Source organism: Oryctolagus cuniculus, chromosome 18 (genome assembly GCF_964237555.1).
Source record: "Oryctolagus cuniculus chromosome 18, mOryCun1.1, whole genome shotgun sequence".
Taxonomy (NCBI): domain Eukaryota; kingdom Metazoa; phylum Chordata; class Mammalia; order Lagomorpha; family Leporidae; genus Oryctolagus; species Oryctolagus cuniculus.
Window position 1 is genome coordinate 65,848,818 of NC_091449.1, and position 15,266 is coordinate 65,864,083.

Consider the following 15,266-nt stretch of genomic DNA (forward strand, 5'->3'; position numbering starts at 1 on the left):
AGGATGAGGGTGAGGAATATTAACCTGTCTGCACACGCTGCTGTTGTTTGTGTCTTGTGAAGCTGTCAATAAAAGTGATGTTTGCATAAAAAAAAAAAAAAAGAACAAATCGCACTTCCCCTCAGCAGTCTGAAGAAACGCAGCGGTGTCTCGAAGGCCAACTGCTTGGCTGGCGGCTCACTAGGCTAATCCTCCGCCTTGCGGCGCCGGCACACCGGGTTCTAGTCCCCGTCGGGGCGCCGGATTCTGTCCCGGTTGCCCCTCTTCCAGGCCAGCTCTCTGCTGTGGCCCGGTAGGGCAGTGGAGGATGTCCCAGGTCCTTGGGCCCTGCACCCCATGGGAGACCAGGATAAGTACCTGGCTCCTGGCTTCGGATCAGCGCGGTGCGCCGGCTGCAGCGGCCATTGGAAGGTGAACCAACAGCAAAAGGAAGACCTTTCTCTCTGTCTCTCTCTCACTGTCCATTCTGCCTGTCAAATATATATACGTGTGTGTGTGTGTGTGTATATATATGTGTATATGTATGTGTGTATATATATGTGTATGTATATGTGTGTGTGTATATATATGTGTGTGTATATATGTGTGTATATGTGTGTGTATATATGTGTGTGTGTATATGTGTGTATATATATGTGTGTGTATGTGTGTCTGTATGTGTATATATGTGTATATGTGTGTATATATGTGTGTATGTGTATATGTGTGTATATATGTGTGTATATGTGTATGTATGTGTGTGTATATATGTGTATGTGTGTGTATATGTGTGTGTATATGTGTGTATGTGTGTATATATATGTGTGTGTGCATATATGTGTATGTGTGTATATATGTGTGTGTATATGTGTGTGTATATGTGTGTGTATATATGTGTGTCTGTATGTGTGTGTGTATATATGTGTGTATATATATGTGTGTGTATGTGTGTCTGTATATGTGTATATATGTGTGTATGTGTGTATATATGTGTGTATGTGTATATATATGTGTGTGTATATATGTGTGTGTATATGTGTGTTTATATATGTGTGTGTATATGTGTGTATGTATGTGTGTATATATGTGTATGTGTGTATATATGTGTGTGTATATGTGTGTGTGTATATATGTGTATGTGTGTATATATGTGTGTGTATATATGTGTGTATATATGTGTGTGTGTATGTGTGTATATATGTGTGTGTGTATATATGTGTGTATGTGTATATATATGTGTGTATATATGTGTGTGTATGTATATATGTGTGTGTGCATATATATATGTGTATGTGTGTGTATATATATAAAATTAAGGCCAACTGCTCTGAGTTGTATTCCAGCCGTCCCAGGCCACACCCACGAAAGCGCCAGCACCCGGCGCAGTCAAGCCAACCCCACGGGGTCATTATCTGCAGTGCAACTGAATCGCTGTGCCCTGGAATCCCCCTGTTGGTTCTGGTCTCTGGGTCGACAGCAGGCCAGCACTGAGTTACTGACTGAGAGCAGCAGCAAGCCTGTCCCACTGTGCCCTCAACAGGCCAGAATGCACCTGGAACACTGCACTCAGCTCTGGGCTTCACACCTTAAGGACAGCGCAGAACTGAAATGGATTTGAGGGAAAACAACTGAAATGGTGAGGGGACGAAGTCCGTGTGACCCAAGGAGCCGTGGGGAGAAAAGGGTGTTCTGAGACAGAAGGAACCCTCGCAGGGGACAGCAGGGCCTCCCCGAACACCCGAACGACAGACCTCTGCATAGCATCTTCTCTTTTTTTAGGATGTATTTTAGTTATTCGAAAGGCAGAATTACAGAGACAGACAGAGAGGCCTCTCATTTGCTGGTTCACTCCCCAAATGGCTGCTTCCTTCAGATCTCCCACATAGGTGCAGCAGCACAAGGACTTGGGCCACCCTCTGAGGCTGTCCCAGGCCATCAGCACGGAGCTGGTCTGGAAGGGCTGCAGCAGGGACTGGAACAGTGCCATATGAATGGGGGCAGGCTAACCGGCAGGGCCACAGCACCAGCCCGGCGTATCTTTAAACACTGTCATGTGGCAAACAGGTCAGCTCCATCTCACAGCATGCAGGACAGCACCAGGCAGACGCGATCCAAAGTGACACAGGTTCTTTAGCTCATGGGAAACAAATCCTTCTACCACTAAGAGCTGAGACCTATTTAACACTTAACTTCCTGAAAACTCAGCTGAGCTCTCCTCCCATGCGTGACTCCCTTTGTCTCCAGAAGAACCCGGGGAGGAAGGTGGTGCTACATCCATTCTATCCATGAGCAGCTCTCGGCGAACTGCCAGAGGAGCGGGCGCACCGGCAGGTAACGGACTTCCCCACAGGGGAGGCAGACTCGGCGTGTGGCAGACAAGCAGGGGTGCTGTGGACACCTGTGCTGCAATCAGGCTCTCTTCCATTTTCCCAGAAACAGTCTGCAGCTCTTTAAGGTAAATCAAATCAAATAAAATCATACACAATATACACATCTGGCTGATTTCGCCAAGTCAGATTGGCTTTTATCCTCCTGGATCGTTTTGAGATGCTATTGTTTTTCAAGGAGAAAAATGACGCAGAACATCTGGATGAGCAAAGGGAAGTCTGAAGAAGTCAGACCCCCGCGTCCTGCAGCTGACTGGGGAACGGCTGTGTGGTGCTGTGCAGAGCAGTGGGCCTGCTGCTCTGTGTGTTTGGATGCAGTAAAACCTTAGGAGCTCCCAGGCCTAGACTACGACACAGAAGAGCAACACTTCTTTCTTCTTCCATCCAATGAAAGAAATGACATTAAACATTACAAGAAGCAGTATGTTGGGGCAGGCACTGCGGCACAGCAGGTAAAGCTGCCGCCTACAGTGCTGGCAGCCCATATGGGCGCCGGTTTAAGACCCGGCTGCTCCTCTTCTGATCCAGCTCTCTGCTGTGGCCTGGGAAAGCAGTGGAGGATGGCCCAAGTCCTTGCCCCTCACCCATGTGGGAGACCTGGAAGAGGCTCCTGGCTCCTGGTTTTGGATCAGCGCAGCTCCGGCCATTGTGGCCAACTGGAGAGTGAACCAGCAGACGGAAGACCTCTCTCTCTCTCTCTCTCTCTCTCTGCCTCTTCTTCTATCTGTATAACTCTTTCAAATAAATATATAAATCTTAAAAAAAAGCAGCAGCCGCAGCAGCAGCAGCAGCAGCAGCAATGTGTTAGTTAACCTGTCTTACGATAAACAGGAAATAATCTTTCCTTTGGTAAGACAGATGCTCTGGAAAACACCATGTAACCAATACGGTGTTTGTTATTTGAGGATAAATTCTATCTTAATTAGCCAGCTGTCACGGCGTAGGAGACTCAGGCCTGAGCTGAGAAGGGAAAACCGCCCATCCTCACAGCTGCACAGTCACGACTGAGATAGTACTGAATGCGCCATCACGTCTTGGGGCAGGAGGCCTGGAGACAAGAAAATGACTCAAAGAAAAGACATTTTTCCAAGAGCACCTTAAGAAATAAAAGGACGCACTCAGAGGAGCCAAAGCCAAGTAAGAGGACACAGAGGCATGGCCTTTCCCTTCAGGCTGTGGCGGCTCACAGCAGTGAGCTGGTGGGGAATCAGCTCCCACGGAAACAAACAGCCCACCCTGCCCCTCGGCCCCGGCATCACCCCCACCCTGCCCCTCGGCCCCAGCATCACCCCCACCCTGCCCCTCGGCCCCGGCATCACCCCCACCCTGCCCCTCAGCCCTGGCATCACCCCGCCCTGCAGTGCCAGCCTCGAGTTTCCTACGAGGACAGTACGAAGTTTCTTTAAACAATAAAAATGAAGAACTTCTGCCAGGAAGCTTCCCGGCTGGTGAACAGGCAGAGGGACACGGGCGGGCACTGACCACTCCTCACCACCCTGCACGCGAGGGGGACACACAGGAGCCCTCGGTACTCACAGTCAGCGTACTTCAGGGAACGGAAGACCTTCCGCTGGGGGGTCACCCGCTTGATGTTTGGATGATCTTCCAGTGTTAGCAGCCCCACTTTCTGCTTTTCTTTTATCTGGATCACCTCAAAATCACTTGGGTAGTCACTGGATGGATTGTTTCGAGGTATAATTCTCCAATTGTCTACTTCACTGCTCTTCAGGGCACTTGAAATAAATGAATTCCTAGCTTTCGCTGTGAAGTATCCATTGAAAGCCACAATATATTCTGAAATCAATAATCACAATTAAGAATTGATGTACACATAACATGGGGTATATCAGTTCTAAAGTTCCACTGGTAGAAGAAAAATTATGTATCTTAATGCCCACAGGGAAAAAAAAAAGAGCAGAAAACAAAAAGACTAGTTCAAATTCATGTACAGAAGTTTGAAAAACACGTAAGTGTTTCAGACAGAAAAAAGCCACTCAGAGTCGAATGCGCCGTCAGCGGTCCTTTACCTGTAGAGACATCACGACCGCAGCACGGAGCACGGGCAGAGTGATTCCCGTGCGGTCGCCGGGGCTGCACACACGGGCATCTGCACCTGCGCCCTCCGGGCCCCCATCCACCCCAGCTACACGGCAGCACGCGCCCCACAGCCAGGCTGTGCAAGTGACCGCGAACACCAACTCCCTATTTCACACCAGGGAGCTCCGCTGGGACAGAAAGTCAGCAAAGTCAGCACTCGTGTGCTGTGCAGCTTCCGTCCCCTCTGAAATCGGAAACTTACTGTGGAAAGGAGGAGCTGCTCTTTGGCACAAGGTAATGTTTCTGTTCAGTAATTCTCTTTTTTATTTTTATTTATTTTATTTTTGACAGGCAGAGTGGACAGTGAGAGAGAGAGACAGAGAGAAAGGTCTTCTTTTGCGGTTGGTTCACCCTCCAATGGCTGCTGTGGCCGGCGCACCGCGCTGATCCGATGGCAGGAGCCAGGTGCTTCTCCTGGTCTCCCATGGGGTGCAGGGCCCAAGCACCTGGGCCATCCTCCACTGCACTCCCTGGCCACAGCAGAGGGCTGGCCTGGAAGAGGGGCAACCGGGACAGAATCCGGCACCCCGACCGGGACTAGAACCCAGTGTGCCGGCGCCACAAGGCGGAGGATTAGCCTAGTGAGCCGCGGCGCCGGCCTTCTGTTCAGTAATTCTAAAAACCACAGGTGGCAGGCCTAGCTTTAAGGCGGTGTCATTACCGTATTCCACAACCGACGTGGAGAATTCCACCTTCAGAGTCAGGTGCGAGCAGCCAGGGCACGGGGCCTTTTCAAAGGATCTCTTTTCCAGCGTGTCACCCAGATGCTTCTTCCCACACAGTGACACCACCAGCAGAGGCAGCCAGGTGTTGACAAGCTTCATGGTCCTAAGTGAATGCGGTCAGAAAATCGCATAAATTCAAACTGTACTTTTTTCTTCCTCGATTAGAAGTGAACTCCTGCTGCAGGCAGAGCTGCAGCGTCACCGCTCAGCCACCTCACAGTCTTGTCCACCGCAAGTACAAGGTCAGTCCCATGGCCTCTGGAGGCCGGGCCACAAGACGGGCTCTCATTTCTTTCTCCGTTTCTTCTCCATCTTGGGCGCAGGGCTGTCCTCACTGAGGCCGAGACAACCGAGTCCTGTGCTCCATGTGCACCACGGAACCAAGGCCAAGGGCGCTGATGCTCAGCCACTCTGCAGCCAGCCTCTGCAACAGCAAGAGCACAGTGACGCAGTGACGCAGTGACGCAGCGACACAGTGACGCAGCGGGGGAGGACAGCTACACCTACACTCAGGGGACGGGGCAGAAAGCCACCCCAGCCATACGAGGGACGGACGAGGTGCAACACGACCATGCAACACAGGCTTCCATTCGCATTTACTGGTTCCTTACTACTTCACGAGGAAAACGTGGGCTTTTTTTTCCTTAAAGATTTATTTATTTATTTATTTATTTGAGAAGCAGTTATAGAGAAAGGTCTTCCATCTGCTGGATCACTCCCCAGATGGCCTCAACTGAGCCGATCCAAAGCCAGAAGCCAGGAACTTCTTCTGGGTCTCTCACACAGGTGCAGGGGCCGAAGGACTTGGGACATTTTCCACTGCTTTCCCAGGCCATCAGCAGAGAGCCTGATCAGAAGAGGAACAGCCGGGACTTGAACAGGAGCCCATATGGTATGCTGGTGCTGCAAGTGGAGGCTAAACTTACTATGGCCACAGCACTGGCCCTCGGGGAAAAAGTTTTAAGACCATCTCAAAAATGCAACAGGAGAAAACAAATGAGGAAAGTGGAAAAAACTAGGGATGAGAGACTACACCAGGAAACGAAGCAGGTTGGCCCCGAGCACCCCAGCAGCCAGAGAGGACTCACAGCCCGGGGTTAAGGAGCCTTTGCCCAGTCTCCATTTCAGATTCTGCGTCCTTCTGTGACAGGCAGCTCGACGCCTGCAGGGATGCCCCCAGCCAGCTGCTCAGAAGAGGCCTGGTGCACACACACACACACACACACACACACCCCGCGGGAAAAGCAGCCCCCGGGTAAGCCTGCTCCTCCGTGAGTGCTGCTCAGCACCGTCCCCTCTCACAGTCTGAAACACGTTCTGCAGCCCAGGAGGAAAGCACGGAGACCCTTCCTCGCCGCCGACTCGGAGGCAGCCTGAGTGCCCGGAACGCCAGGTCCCTCAGGTCCCTCGTGCGCACTCAGCGTGAGCACTCAGCACATGCGGCCTGGAGAAGGGGCGGAGGAAGCTGCACAGAGCCCGCCCAGACAGCGAGACTCCCCCAGGAGAGGGCCGGGACTGCGGCTGTGGTTGTTTTTGTTTGTTTGCTTGCTTGCTTTTTAATAAAACTCGGGACACGGAGTTAGCCACATTTCAGGAGCTAAGCCAAGCTGTTGAATTCACCATTCTGACAAAAACTGTTATTTCAAAGCAACAAGGCTTTGGTTTCTAGAACTCACCTTATATGCTTCCACAAAGCAGTAAGCACTGTGAGGTGTTAAAATTGCCTAACGAATTTATTAAAGTTTAAAAAAGTAGTCTTTAACTGCTGCTGTAACAAAAGATGCTGAAAAACAGGCATACGTCCAGCTGGACTGGAGATCGCAAGACCAGAGCTCAAGGGGCAAAGGGAATTTCCAGCCACGCCCATCTCCAGGCAAGACCAACCAGGACTTCAGTCACAAGAAAGAAAACTCAGAGAAGCCCTAAGCAGAGAGGGAACAGGGGACACCTGAAGCCTGCCAGGGAGCCTGGACACTGGCTGCAGCCAGGCCCCCAAGAATGGAGACCAAGCAAACCCTGGGGAACGTTCCTGGGCTATAACATATGATTTAAATGGTCTCTCACTCAATTAGGCCAAGTTTTTATTTTTGTTTTTTTAAAGATTTTATTTGAAAGAGTTACAGAGACAATCTTCCATCTGCTTGTTCACTCCCAGATGGCCACCAACAGCCAGGACTGGGCCAGGCCAAAGCAAGGCACTTCACCCAGGTTTCCCATGTGGGTGACAGGCCCCAAACACTTTAGCCACTTACTGCTGCTTTTTCCCAGGCCATTGGTAGGGAGCTGGTCTGGACATGAACCAGTGCCCACATGGGCTGCCCATCTCGTAGCTCAATGCCTGGCTCCAGGGCCAAATCTTTTTTTTTTTTTTTTTGGGGGGGGGGCGAACCAGCAAATGGGAGTTCTCTGTATCTCTCTCTCAAATATAGAATGTTGGGAAAAATGAACAAAAATTGCTTAAAATTCTTTTGCCTCAAGCTAAAGAATCGGTAACATATTTAGGCTACAAAATAGTAATTAGCGAGCAATCCAGTGACAGAATCTTAGAGCTAAGAGGATTAAAAACTTCAATTAAACCTGTTCCAAATAATTCACTTGCAAGTAAACACAGTGAACTTACATCATAACACAGCATATGTGGAAGAGATACTTGGACATTCTCTGACAACTAAGGCAGAGCATACCAGAAATAGGGGCCGCTGCTGCCGCCTGCAGTGCCGGCATCCCTTACGGGTGCTGGTTGAGTCCCGGCTCCTCCTCTTCTGATCCAGCTCCCTGCTGATGGCCTGGGAAAGCAGTGGAGGATGGCCTAAGTGCTTGGGACCCTGCACCCATGTAGGAGGCTCAGAATAAGCTCCTGGCTCTGGGCTTTGGATTAGCCCAGCTCCAGATGTTGTGGCCACTTAGGGAGTGAACCAGAAGATGGACGATATCTCTCTCTCTCTATGTAACTCTGCCTCTCAAATAAATAAAATCTTTTTATTTTATTTTTTTTTACGTGACAGAGTTTTAGACAGTGAGAGAGAGAGAAAGAGAAAGGTCTTCCTTCCGTTGGTTCACTCCCAAATGGCCACCACGGCCAGTGTTGCGCTGATCCGAAGCCAGGAGTCAGGTGCTTCTTCCTGGTCTCCCATACAGGTGCAGGGGCCCAAGCACTTGGGCCATCCTCCACTGCCCTCCCGGACCACAGCAGAGAGCTGGATTGAAAGAGGAGCAACCGGGACCAGAATCCAGCACCCACATGGGATGCCGGCACCGCAGGCAGAGGATTAACCAAGTGAGCCACAGCGCCAGCCCCATCAAATAAATAAAATCTTTAAAAAAAAAAAAAAAAAAGGCAGAAATAGTTTTTCATTTATTTTAGAGGCAGGAGACAGAGAGCAGAGAGCGACAGGGACAGAGACAGCACACTTCCACCTTCTGGCTCACTCCTCAAACATCCACAATGCCCAGAACTGGACGAGACTGAAGCTGGAACACAGAACCCAAACCAGGCCTCCCAGGTGTGCACCAGGAGGAAAATGGAAGAAAACCCTGGCGCTGTGATATCAAATCAGACATCTTAACTGCTGGGCCAAACAATCACCCAGGTCTGGGAAATTTTAAAGGAAAAACATCACTAAAGTGATATTTACATGAAGTTTGCCTCTATAGAAAAAAATAAACTTTTTATGGAAAACAGGACACCAAGAAGGCAAGAATCACAAGGCATTCGACCTTACTGATTCACGCAATTTTATAGAAAGCTTCGTGTCTGGAGACTGCCAGGTGCTGCCGGGCCAACACACGCTCTCAGTACTCAGGGACACAGCACTCCAGGTGCTGCACAAACTCAACAAACACAGGAAGGGAAAGCGCCGGGGGAGAGGCAGACCCAGAGCGCCGGGACGCCGGGAGACAGCGAGGTCCTTGCGGGCTGTGGTGCCGCTGCAGCTGGCGCTTCCTGCGTCGGGGCCACGCGGGCCAGCGGAGCAGCACGAGGATCCCGGGAAAACACACGCTGCGCACCAGGAGCTGCGCCACCCAGAACGGGAGGTCCGCGGGGAGCGGCTGAAAGATGCGGAGCGGGGAGCGGCTGAAGCGGCTACAAGGGGCACACGGAAATAAAGACGCCCCACACACCACGAGGAGTGCGAGCCAGCCGGAGCGACCACCGAGCGCCAGGCAGCGCCCCAGGCACAGAAGCAGAGACGAAAACATGGCGGAAAACTGCCCTGCGGAGCTGGCTTCGGCGCAGGACAGGGGATACACAGTGCTCAGCTGGTGACACACACTGGATCTGGAAAGGAGAGACGAGGACACGCGGAGGGTGAGTTTTTAGCAGAGTTCTGAGAAGGCACCTGCAGGAAGTGGGAAACTGGCCTTGCTGTCCAGGGACAGAAGTGCAAGAGCCCAGAGGCAAGGAAGGTGCCCAGGATGTGTGAGGACAGGCTAGTGTGGTTGTGACACAGTGAGGAGACGGACAGCAGGAGGTGAGTGGTGACTGGGGAGAAAGACCAGGGACAGCCCTGCAGCACAGTTCTGAGCAGACAGGCGACACAAGCTCAGCACATTTTAACCGGACTGCTCGGGCCCCTGCTGGGAGGGGACACAGGCAGAGGCCAGGCATCCCCTGGAAGGCTCCTGTGCATAAACAACCAGCGAGGAGGACGCTGGCTTGGACCCCAGGGGCGGGAGGTGGCAGAGCTCATGAACCAGGTTCAGACCTGAAGGCAGAGCCGGCGGAGCGCCATGAACACCCGTGGGGGGATCAGCACGGCCTCTTCCCCCAGACCAACAGAGCCTGCGCCTAACGGACGCAAGGGCAACAGCAGGGATGCTGGTTTGGGGGCGCTGGCAGGGCTCTGTTCTGAACACACTAGACTTAGGGTAAGCATCAGGGTGGGAGGCCGGGGCTTCGGGGGTCCCGGCGATCCAGCGCCTTTTCCTCGAGGAGACAACTGACAGAGCACAGAGGGAGGTCAAGAGAGGACGAACAAGAGGAAGGATTTAGCACAAGGAGGCGTGTGCAAGTGAGAGAGACTACAGGCTTAGGAATTCTGGCCTCTTCCAGAAAACAGCCACACCAACACACAAGTAAGCCACCAGACTGCACGGTAGCAACCTGTCACCCGAGGGCCACACCAGACTGCACTGCTCCAACCTGTCACCTGAGGGCCACACCAGACTGCACTGCTCCAACCTGTCACCCGAGGGCCACACCAGACTGCACTGCTCCAACCTGTCACCCGAGGGCCACACCAGACTGCACTGCACCAACCTGTCACCCGAGGGCCACACCAGACTGCACTGCTCCAACCTGTCACCCGAGGGCCACACCAGACTGCACTGCTCCAACCTGTCACCCAAGGGCCACACCAGACTGCACTGCACCAACCTGTCACCCGAGGGCCACACCAGACTGCACTGCTCCAACCTGTCACCCGAGGGCCACACCAGACTGCACTGCTCCAACCTGACACCCGAGGGCCACACCAGACTGCACTGCACCAACCTGTCACCCGAGGGCCACACCAGACTGCACTGCTCCAACCTGTCACCCGAGGGCCACACCAGACTGCACCAACCTGTCACCCGAGGGCCACACCAGACTGCACGGCACCAACCTGTCACCCGGGGGCCACACGTGTGTGTCTCCACAACCACCAGCGGCCGGCCGGAGGAGACGGCCTAAGTGTAGAACCCAGAGGCAGAAACAGCAAGCCTGAGAGGAGGACAGGGAGACACCTCCCGCTGTGTCTCATCCAGCTGAGCTGCTTAGGTTCCAAAAGGCACATGAAAAATCAAGGCTCGAAGGAGACATACTTCTGGGGCCAGCACTGTGGTGTAGCCGGTAAAGCCATCACCTGCGGCACTGGCATCCCATATGGGCACTGGTTTGAGTCCCAGCTGCTTCATTTCCGATCCAGCTCCCTACTGACGTGCCTGGGAAGGCGGCGGAAGATGGCCCAGGTGCTTGCACCCTGCACCCACGTGGGAGACGCAGAAGCTCCTGACTCCTGGCTTCGGACTCACCTGGCTTCAGCTGTAGCAGCAATTTGGGGAGTGAAGCAGCAGATGGAAGATCTCAATCTCTTTCTAACTCTGCCTTTCAAATAAATACATCTTTTTTTTTTTTTTGGACAGGCAGAGTGGACAGTGAGAGAGAGAGAGAGAGAGAGAAAGGTCTTCCTTTGCCGTTGGTTCACCCTCCAATGGCCGCCGCAGCCAGCGCGCTGCGGCCAGCGCACCGCGCTGATCCGATGGCAGGAGCCAGGAGCCAGGTGCTTTTCCTGGTCTCCCATGGGGTGCAGGGCCCAAGCACCTGGGCCATCCTCCACTGCACTCCCGGGCCACAGCAGAGGGCTGGCCTGGAAGAGGGGCAACCGGGACAGAATCCGGCGCCCCGACCGGGACTAGAACCCGGTGTGCTGGTGCCGCTAGGCGGAGGATTAGCCTAGTGAGCCGCGGCGCCGGCTAAATACATCTTAAATAAACAAAAAATATAGCATTTTGATAGACCTATGGCTCAAAACCTGTAACAGAGCCTGAGGTTTCACAGCTCCCCAAGCCAAGAATAAGGCTTCAAAATACAAACTGCCTCTGAGGAAAACTAAAGGGGCTGGAGGCAAGTAAAAGCCCGGGGCCCTGGGCCCCTACTCCCTCCCTGTACACTCGAACTTGCTTGCGGGAAGACCCCCTGTCCCCACGGACACCTTCTGAGGGGCTCTGCAAGCACACACTGCAGCTTCCAGCGTGCGACCCTCCGTGCAGCTGGGCCAGCGACTGCTCCTGCCTGGTTCCCAGCGCATGATGCAAACTCGGGAGCACCTCTCCGGGACAGGCCTGTCACCCAGTGGAAGCAGAGGTTAACCAAAGAACGCCGACAGACAGGCACACACGTCAGACAACCAGAGCCGCGTGTTGTGAAAGGAAGCCTTTCCCCTCGCCTCCTCACCTCTATACTTCCAAGTCACCGTGCTGGGGACAGGCGGGAGAGCCACAGTGGTCTCTACTTCTGAGTCACCGTGCTGGGGACAGGCGGGAGAGCCACAGTGGTCTCTACTTCTGAGCCACCGTGCTGGGGACAGGCGGGAGAGCCACAGTGGTCTCTACTTCTGAGCCACCGTGCTGGGGACAGGCGGGAGAGCCACAGTGGTCTCTTTACTTCTGAGCCACCGTGCTGGGGACAGGTGGGAGAGCCACAGTGGTCTCTACTTCTGAGCCACCGTGCTGGGGACAGGCGGGAGAGCCACAGTGGTCTCTACTTCTGAGTCACCGTGCTGGGGACAGGCGGGAGAGCCACAGTGGCCTTCGGGGTACTGCAGTCTGAGCAAGGTGAGGCAGGCGTGTGCGCAGTCAGAGACTGAGTGGGGAAGACGACGGTCCAGGCAATGGGCTGAAGGCCACACATCCAGACAAAACCAATTTGATCCAATAACAGGTACTTACAGATAACAGAAGGGAGCTTCCTGACTGTCAGAGACTATAAATACAAAAACGGAAAAACTGAATAACCACCCGGTATCAGAATGAATCTGAAGTGCTTGGATGAACTCTAGATTTTCAATACAAATAGACAGATGTACAGAAATAAATATAGGAGAGGCAGAGAGAGAGAGAGAGAGAGAGAGAGAGAGAGAAAGGTCTTCCATCAGCTGGTTCATTCCCCAACTGGCCACAACAGCTGGAGTTGCACTGTTCCAAAGCCAGGAGCCAGGAGCCTCTTCCTGGTCTCCCACATGGGTACAGGGACCCAAGGACTTGGGCCATCTTCTACTGGAGAGAGCTAGATCATAAGTGGAGCAGCTGGGACTTGAACCGGTGCCCATATGGGATGCTGGCACTGCAGGCGGCAGCCTTACCTGCTACACCACAGCGCTGGCCCCAGATCTGGCTTTTTTAAAAAAATTTTTAAAAGATTTATTTATTTACTTGAAAGAGTTACACAGAGAGAGGAGAGGCAGAGAGAGAGAGACAGAGACAGAGAGAGAGGTCTTCTATCCGATGGTTCACTCTCCAATTGGCCGCTACGGCCAGACCTGCGCTGATCCAAAGCTAGGAGCCAGAGGAGGTTCTTCTGGGTCTCCCACTTGGGTGCAGGGGCCCAAGGACTTGGGCCATCTTCTAATGCTTTCCCAGGCCATAGCAGAGAGCTGGATGGGAAGTGGAGCAGCCGGGTCTCGAACCGGCGCCCATATGGGATGCCGGCGCTTCAGGCCAGGGCGTTAACCTGCTGCGCCACAGCGCCGGCCTGATCTGGCTTTCTAAATGCCATTCTTCAAGACATGAAGCCAGGCTCTTCAGAGAAAGCTGGCTACAGGCTGGCAAGGTAAGGACAAGATGCGTCCGGAACACCTTCCTATACCCCACAGAATGACGGGAACATGTCAAAGGTGACACAGATGTCACTTTGGAGGGGCTCCCACTGGCCAAATCTGAGGCACTCTGAGCTTCCCGGTAAAGAAGGAAAGTAAGAGACCCTACCCTACTCAATAAAATAGGAAACAGGAGCCCACAAGGACACAAGTACAATAAACTCACAGGAGTGGGGACTGTGGCACAACAGTTAAGCCATGCTTGGGACGCCAGCATCCCATACTGGAGTGCCTGGAACTGGATCCCATCTCTGCGGCCAATTCAGTTTCCTGCCAGAGCACACCACGGGAGCTGCGTTCCCATCACCCACCGTGGAGATGCAGGCTCCGCTGTTGTGGCACCTGGGGAGTAAACCAGCGATAGAGGGTGAGGGTGTGTGTGTGCACAAGTGTGCATGCGTGTGTGTGTATGTGTGTTGTCTTTCCTTCTGTCACTGCCTCTCTGGAGAATGAGGTATTAGTCTCAACGTGCCTCTTCACCCCTCACCCTTCACTTGGGGACTCCCCAAGCTACCCAGCAACAGGATACGGGACCTGGGCCTAGCTGAGCGGATGCCCTGGGAACAGCCAGGTATCACCTCGCCAGCTTCCTGACAAAGATGCACAGCTTGAATGGATCCTAAGGTGATGGAAATCAAGGTAACTGTTACAAATATCAGAAGAGGCGGGGCGAGCTAACCAGGATAATCACAATCCCCCGGGCGCTTCCTCCAGGACCCCCAGATCTTCACACGTCAAGTCCCTCACGTAGAACGGCGCAGTATCTGTATAGAACCCACGCGCATCTCCTGGGTTACTGTAAATCGGGGCGAGAAGCCTTTCTTCTGCCAAGGGCCACGTGGATGTGTACGGCATGATCTGCAGGCTGTACAAAGCTGTCCACTTAAAAATCAGCCTGCTACAGAGTAACTGAATCTCACACACTGTCCGCAGCTTCTCGGCAGGGTCAGAGCCAGTGACCTGCAGGCCGCCCGGCCCCTGGGCCACACGCCCCACCCCTGCTTAGTCGTGTCCAGTTACAGAGGACCAAAACGTATGGAAACACTTGCGGTACTGCAGTTCAGAGAATGACAAGACAGACAGGCTGCGTGTTCTGCACGCCTTTGTTTTTTTTTTTTTTTTTTTAAAGAAAATACCGATAGTCCGACTGGTTTAATCCAAGGATACAGAACACCTGGATACAGAGGGGCATCGACACATCTCACTCTAAGGAATCGAAAGATTTTTCTCTCTTTTTTTAGACTTGAAAGGCAAAATTACAAGGCGGGAGAGAGAGAGAGAGAGACAGATACCTTCCACTCGCTGGTTCACCCTTCAGTAGCTGCAAAAGCCAGGGCTGGGCCAGGTCAAAGCCAGAAGCCTAGAACTGCAACCCAGTCTCCCACGGGGTGGCAGGGGACCAACACTTATGCCATCCTCCGTTGCTTTCCTAGGTGTGGCAGCAAGGTGCTGAGATGGAAGTAGAGCAGATGGGACTAGAACCAGTGCCCCCACGGGAGGCCGGCGTCACAGGTGGCAGCTTCACCCACTTACAACTCTAGCCCCCAGCACATTTATTGAAAAGATTCACTGTAAATTTCTGTCAAACTTAACCTGTTTCTCTGGTTTACATTATAAAAATCTAATAACATTTGACAGACAAAAAAAAACCGAAGAACCTAATACATAATGCAAACCATGCTTCAGAATTCAACGAATGCAATAAAAGTACCCCCAGAAGT

At 52.7% G+C, this 15,266-nt stretch overlaps 1 protein-coding gene across 4 annotated transcripts in view; it reads right to left on the minus strand.

Annotated features, from left to right (window-relative positions):
* Positions 1-15,266, minus strand: part of MBTPS1 (membrane bound transcription factor peptidase, site 1) — a 65,459-nt gene that overhangs the window by 45,398 nt on the left and 4,795 nt on the right. For 3 of the 4 annotated variants that reach the window (XM_051847327.2, XM_070062808.1, XM_051847331.2), the window contains 2 exons: positions 5,125-5,612; positions 3,903-4,160 (listed from right to left, as the gene is read on the minus strand). In XM_051847327.2, coding sequence (XP_051703287.2) covers positions 3,903-4,160; positions 5,125-5,287 — 421 coding nt within the window. In that variant the 5' untranslated portion in view covers positions 5,288-5,612. Of the gene's footprint in view, positions 1-3,902; positions 4,161-5,124; positions 5,613-13,711; positions 13,888-15,266 lie in introns of all 4 variants that reach the window. The other variant, XM_051847328.2, reaches the window with a different exon arrangement.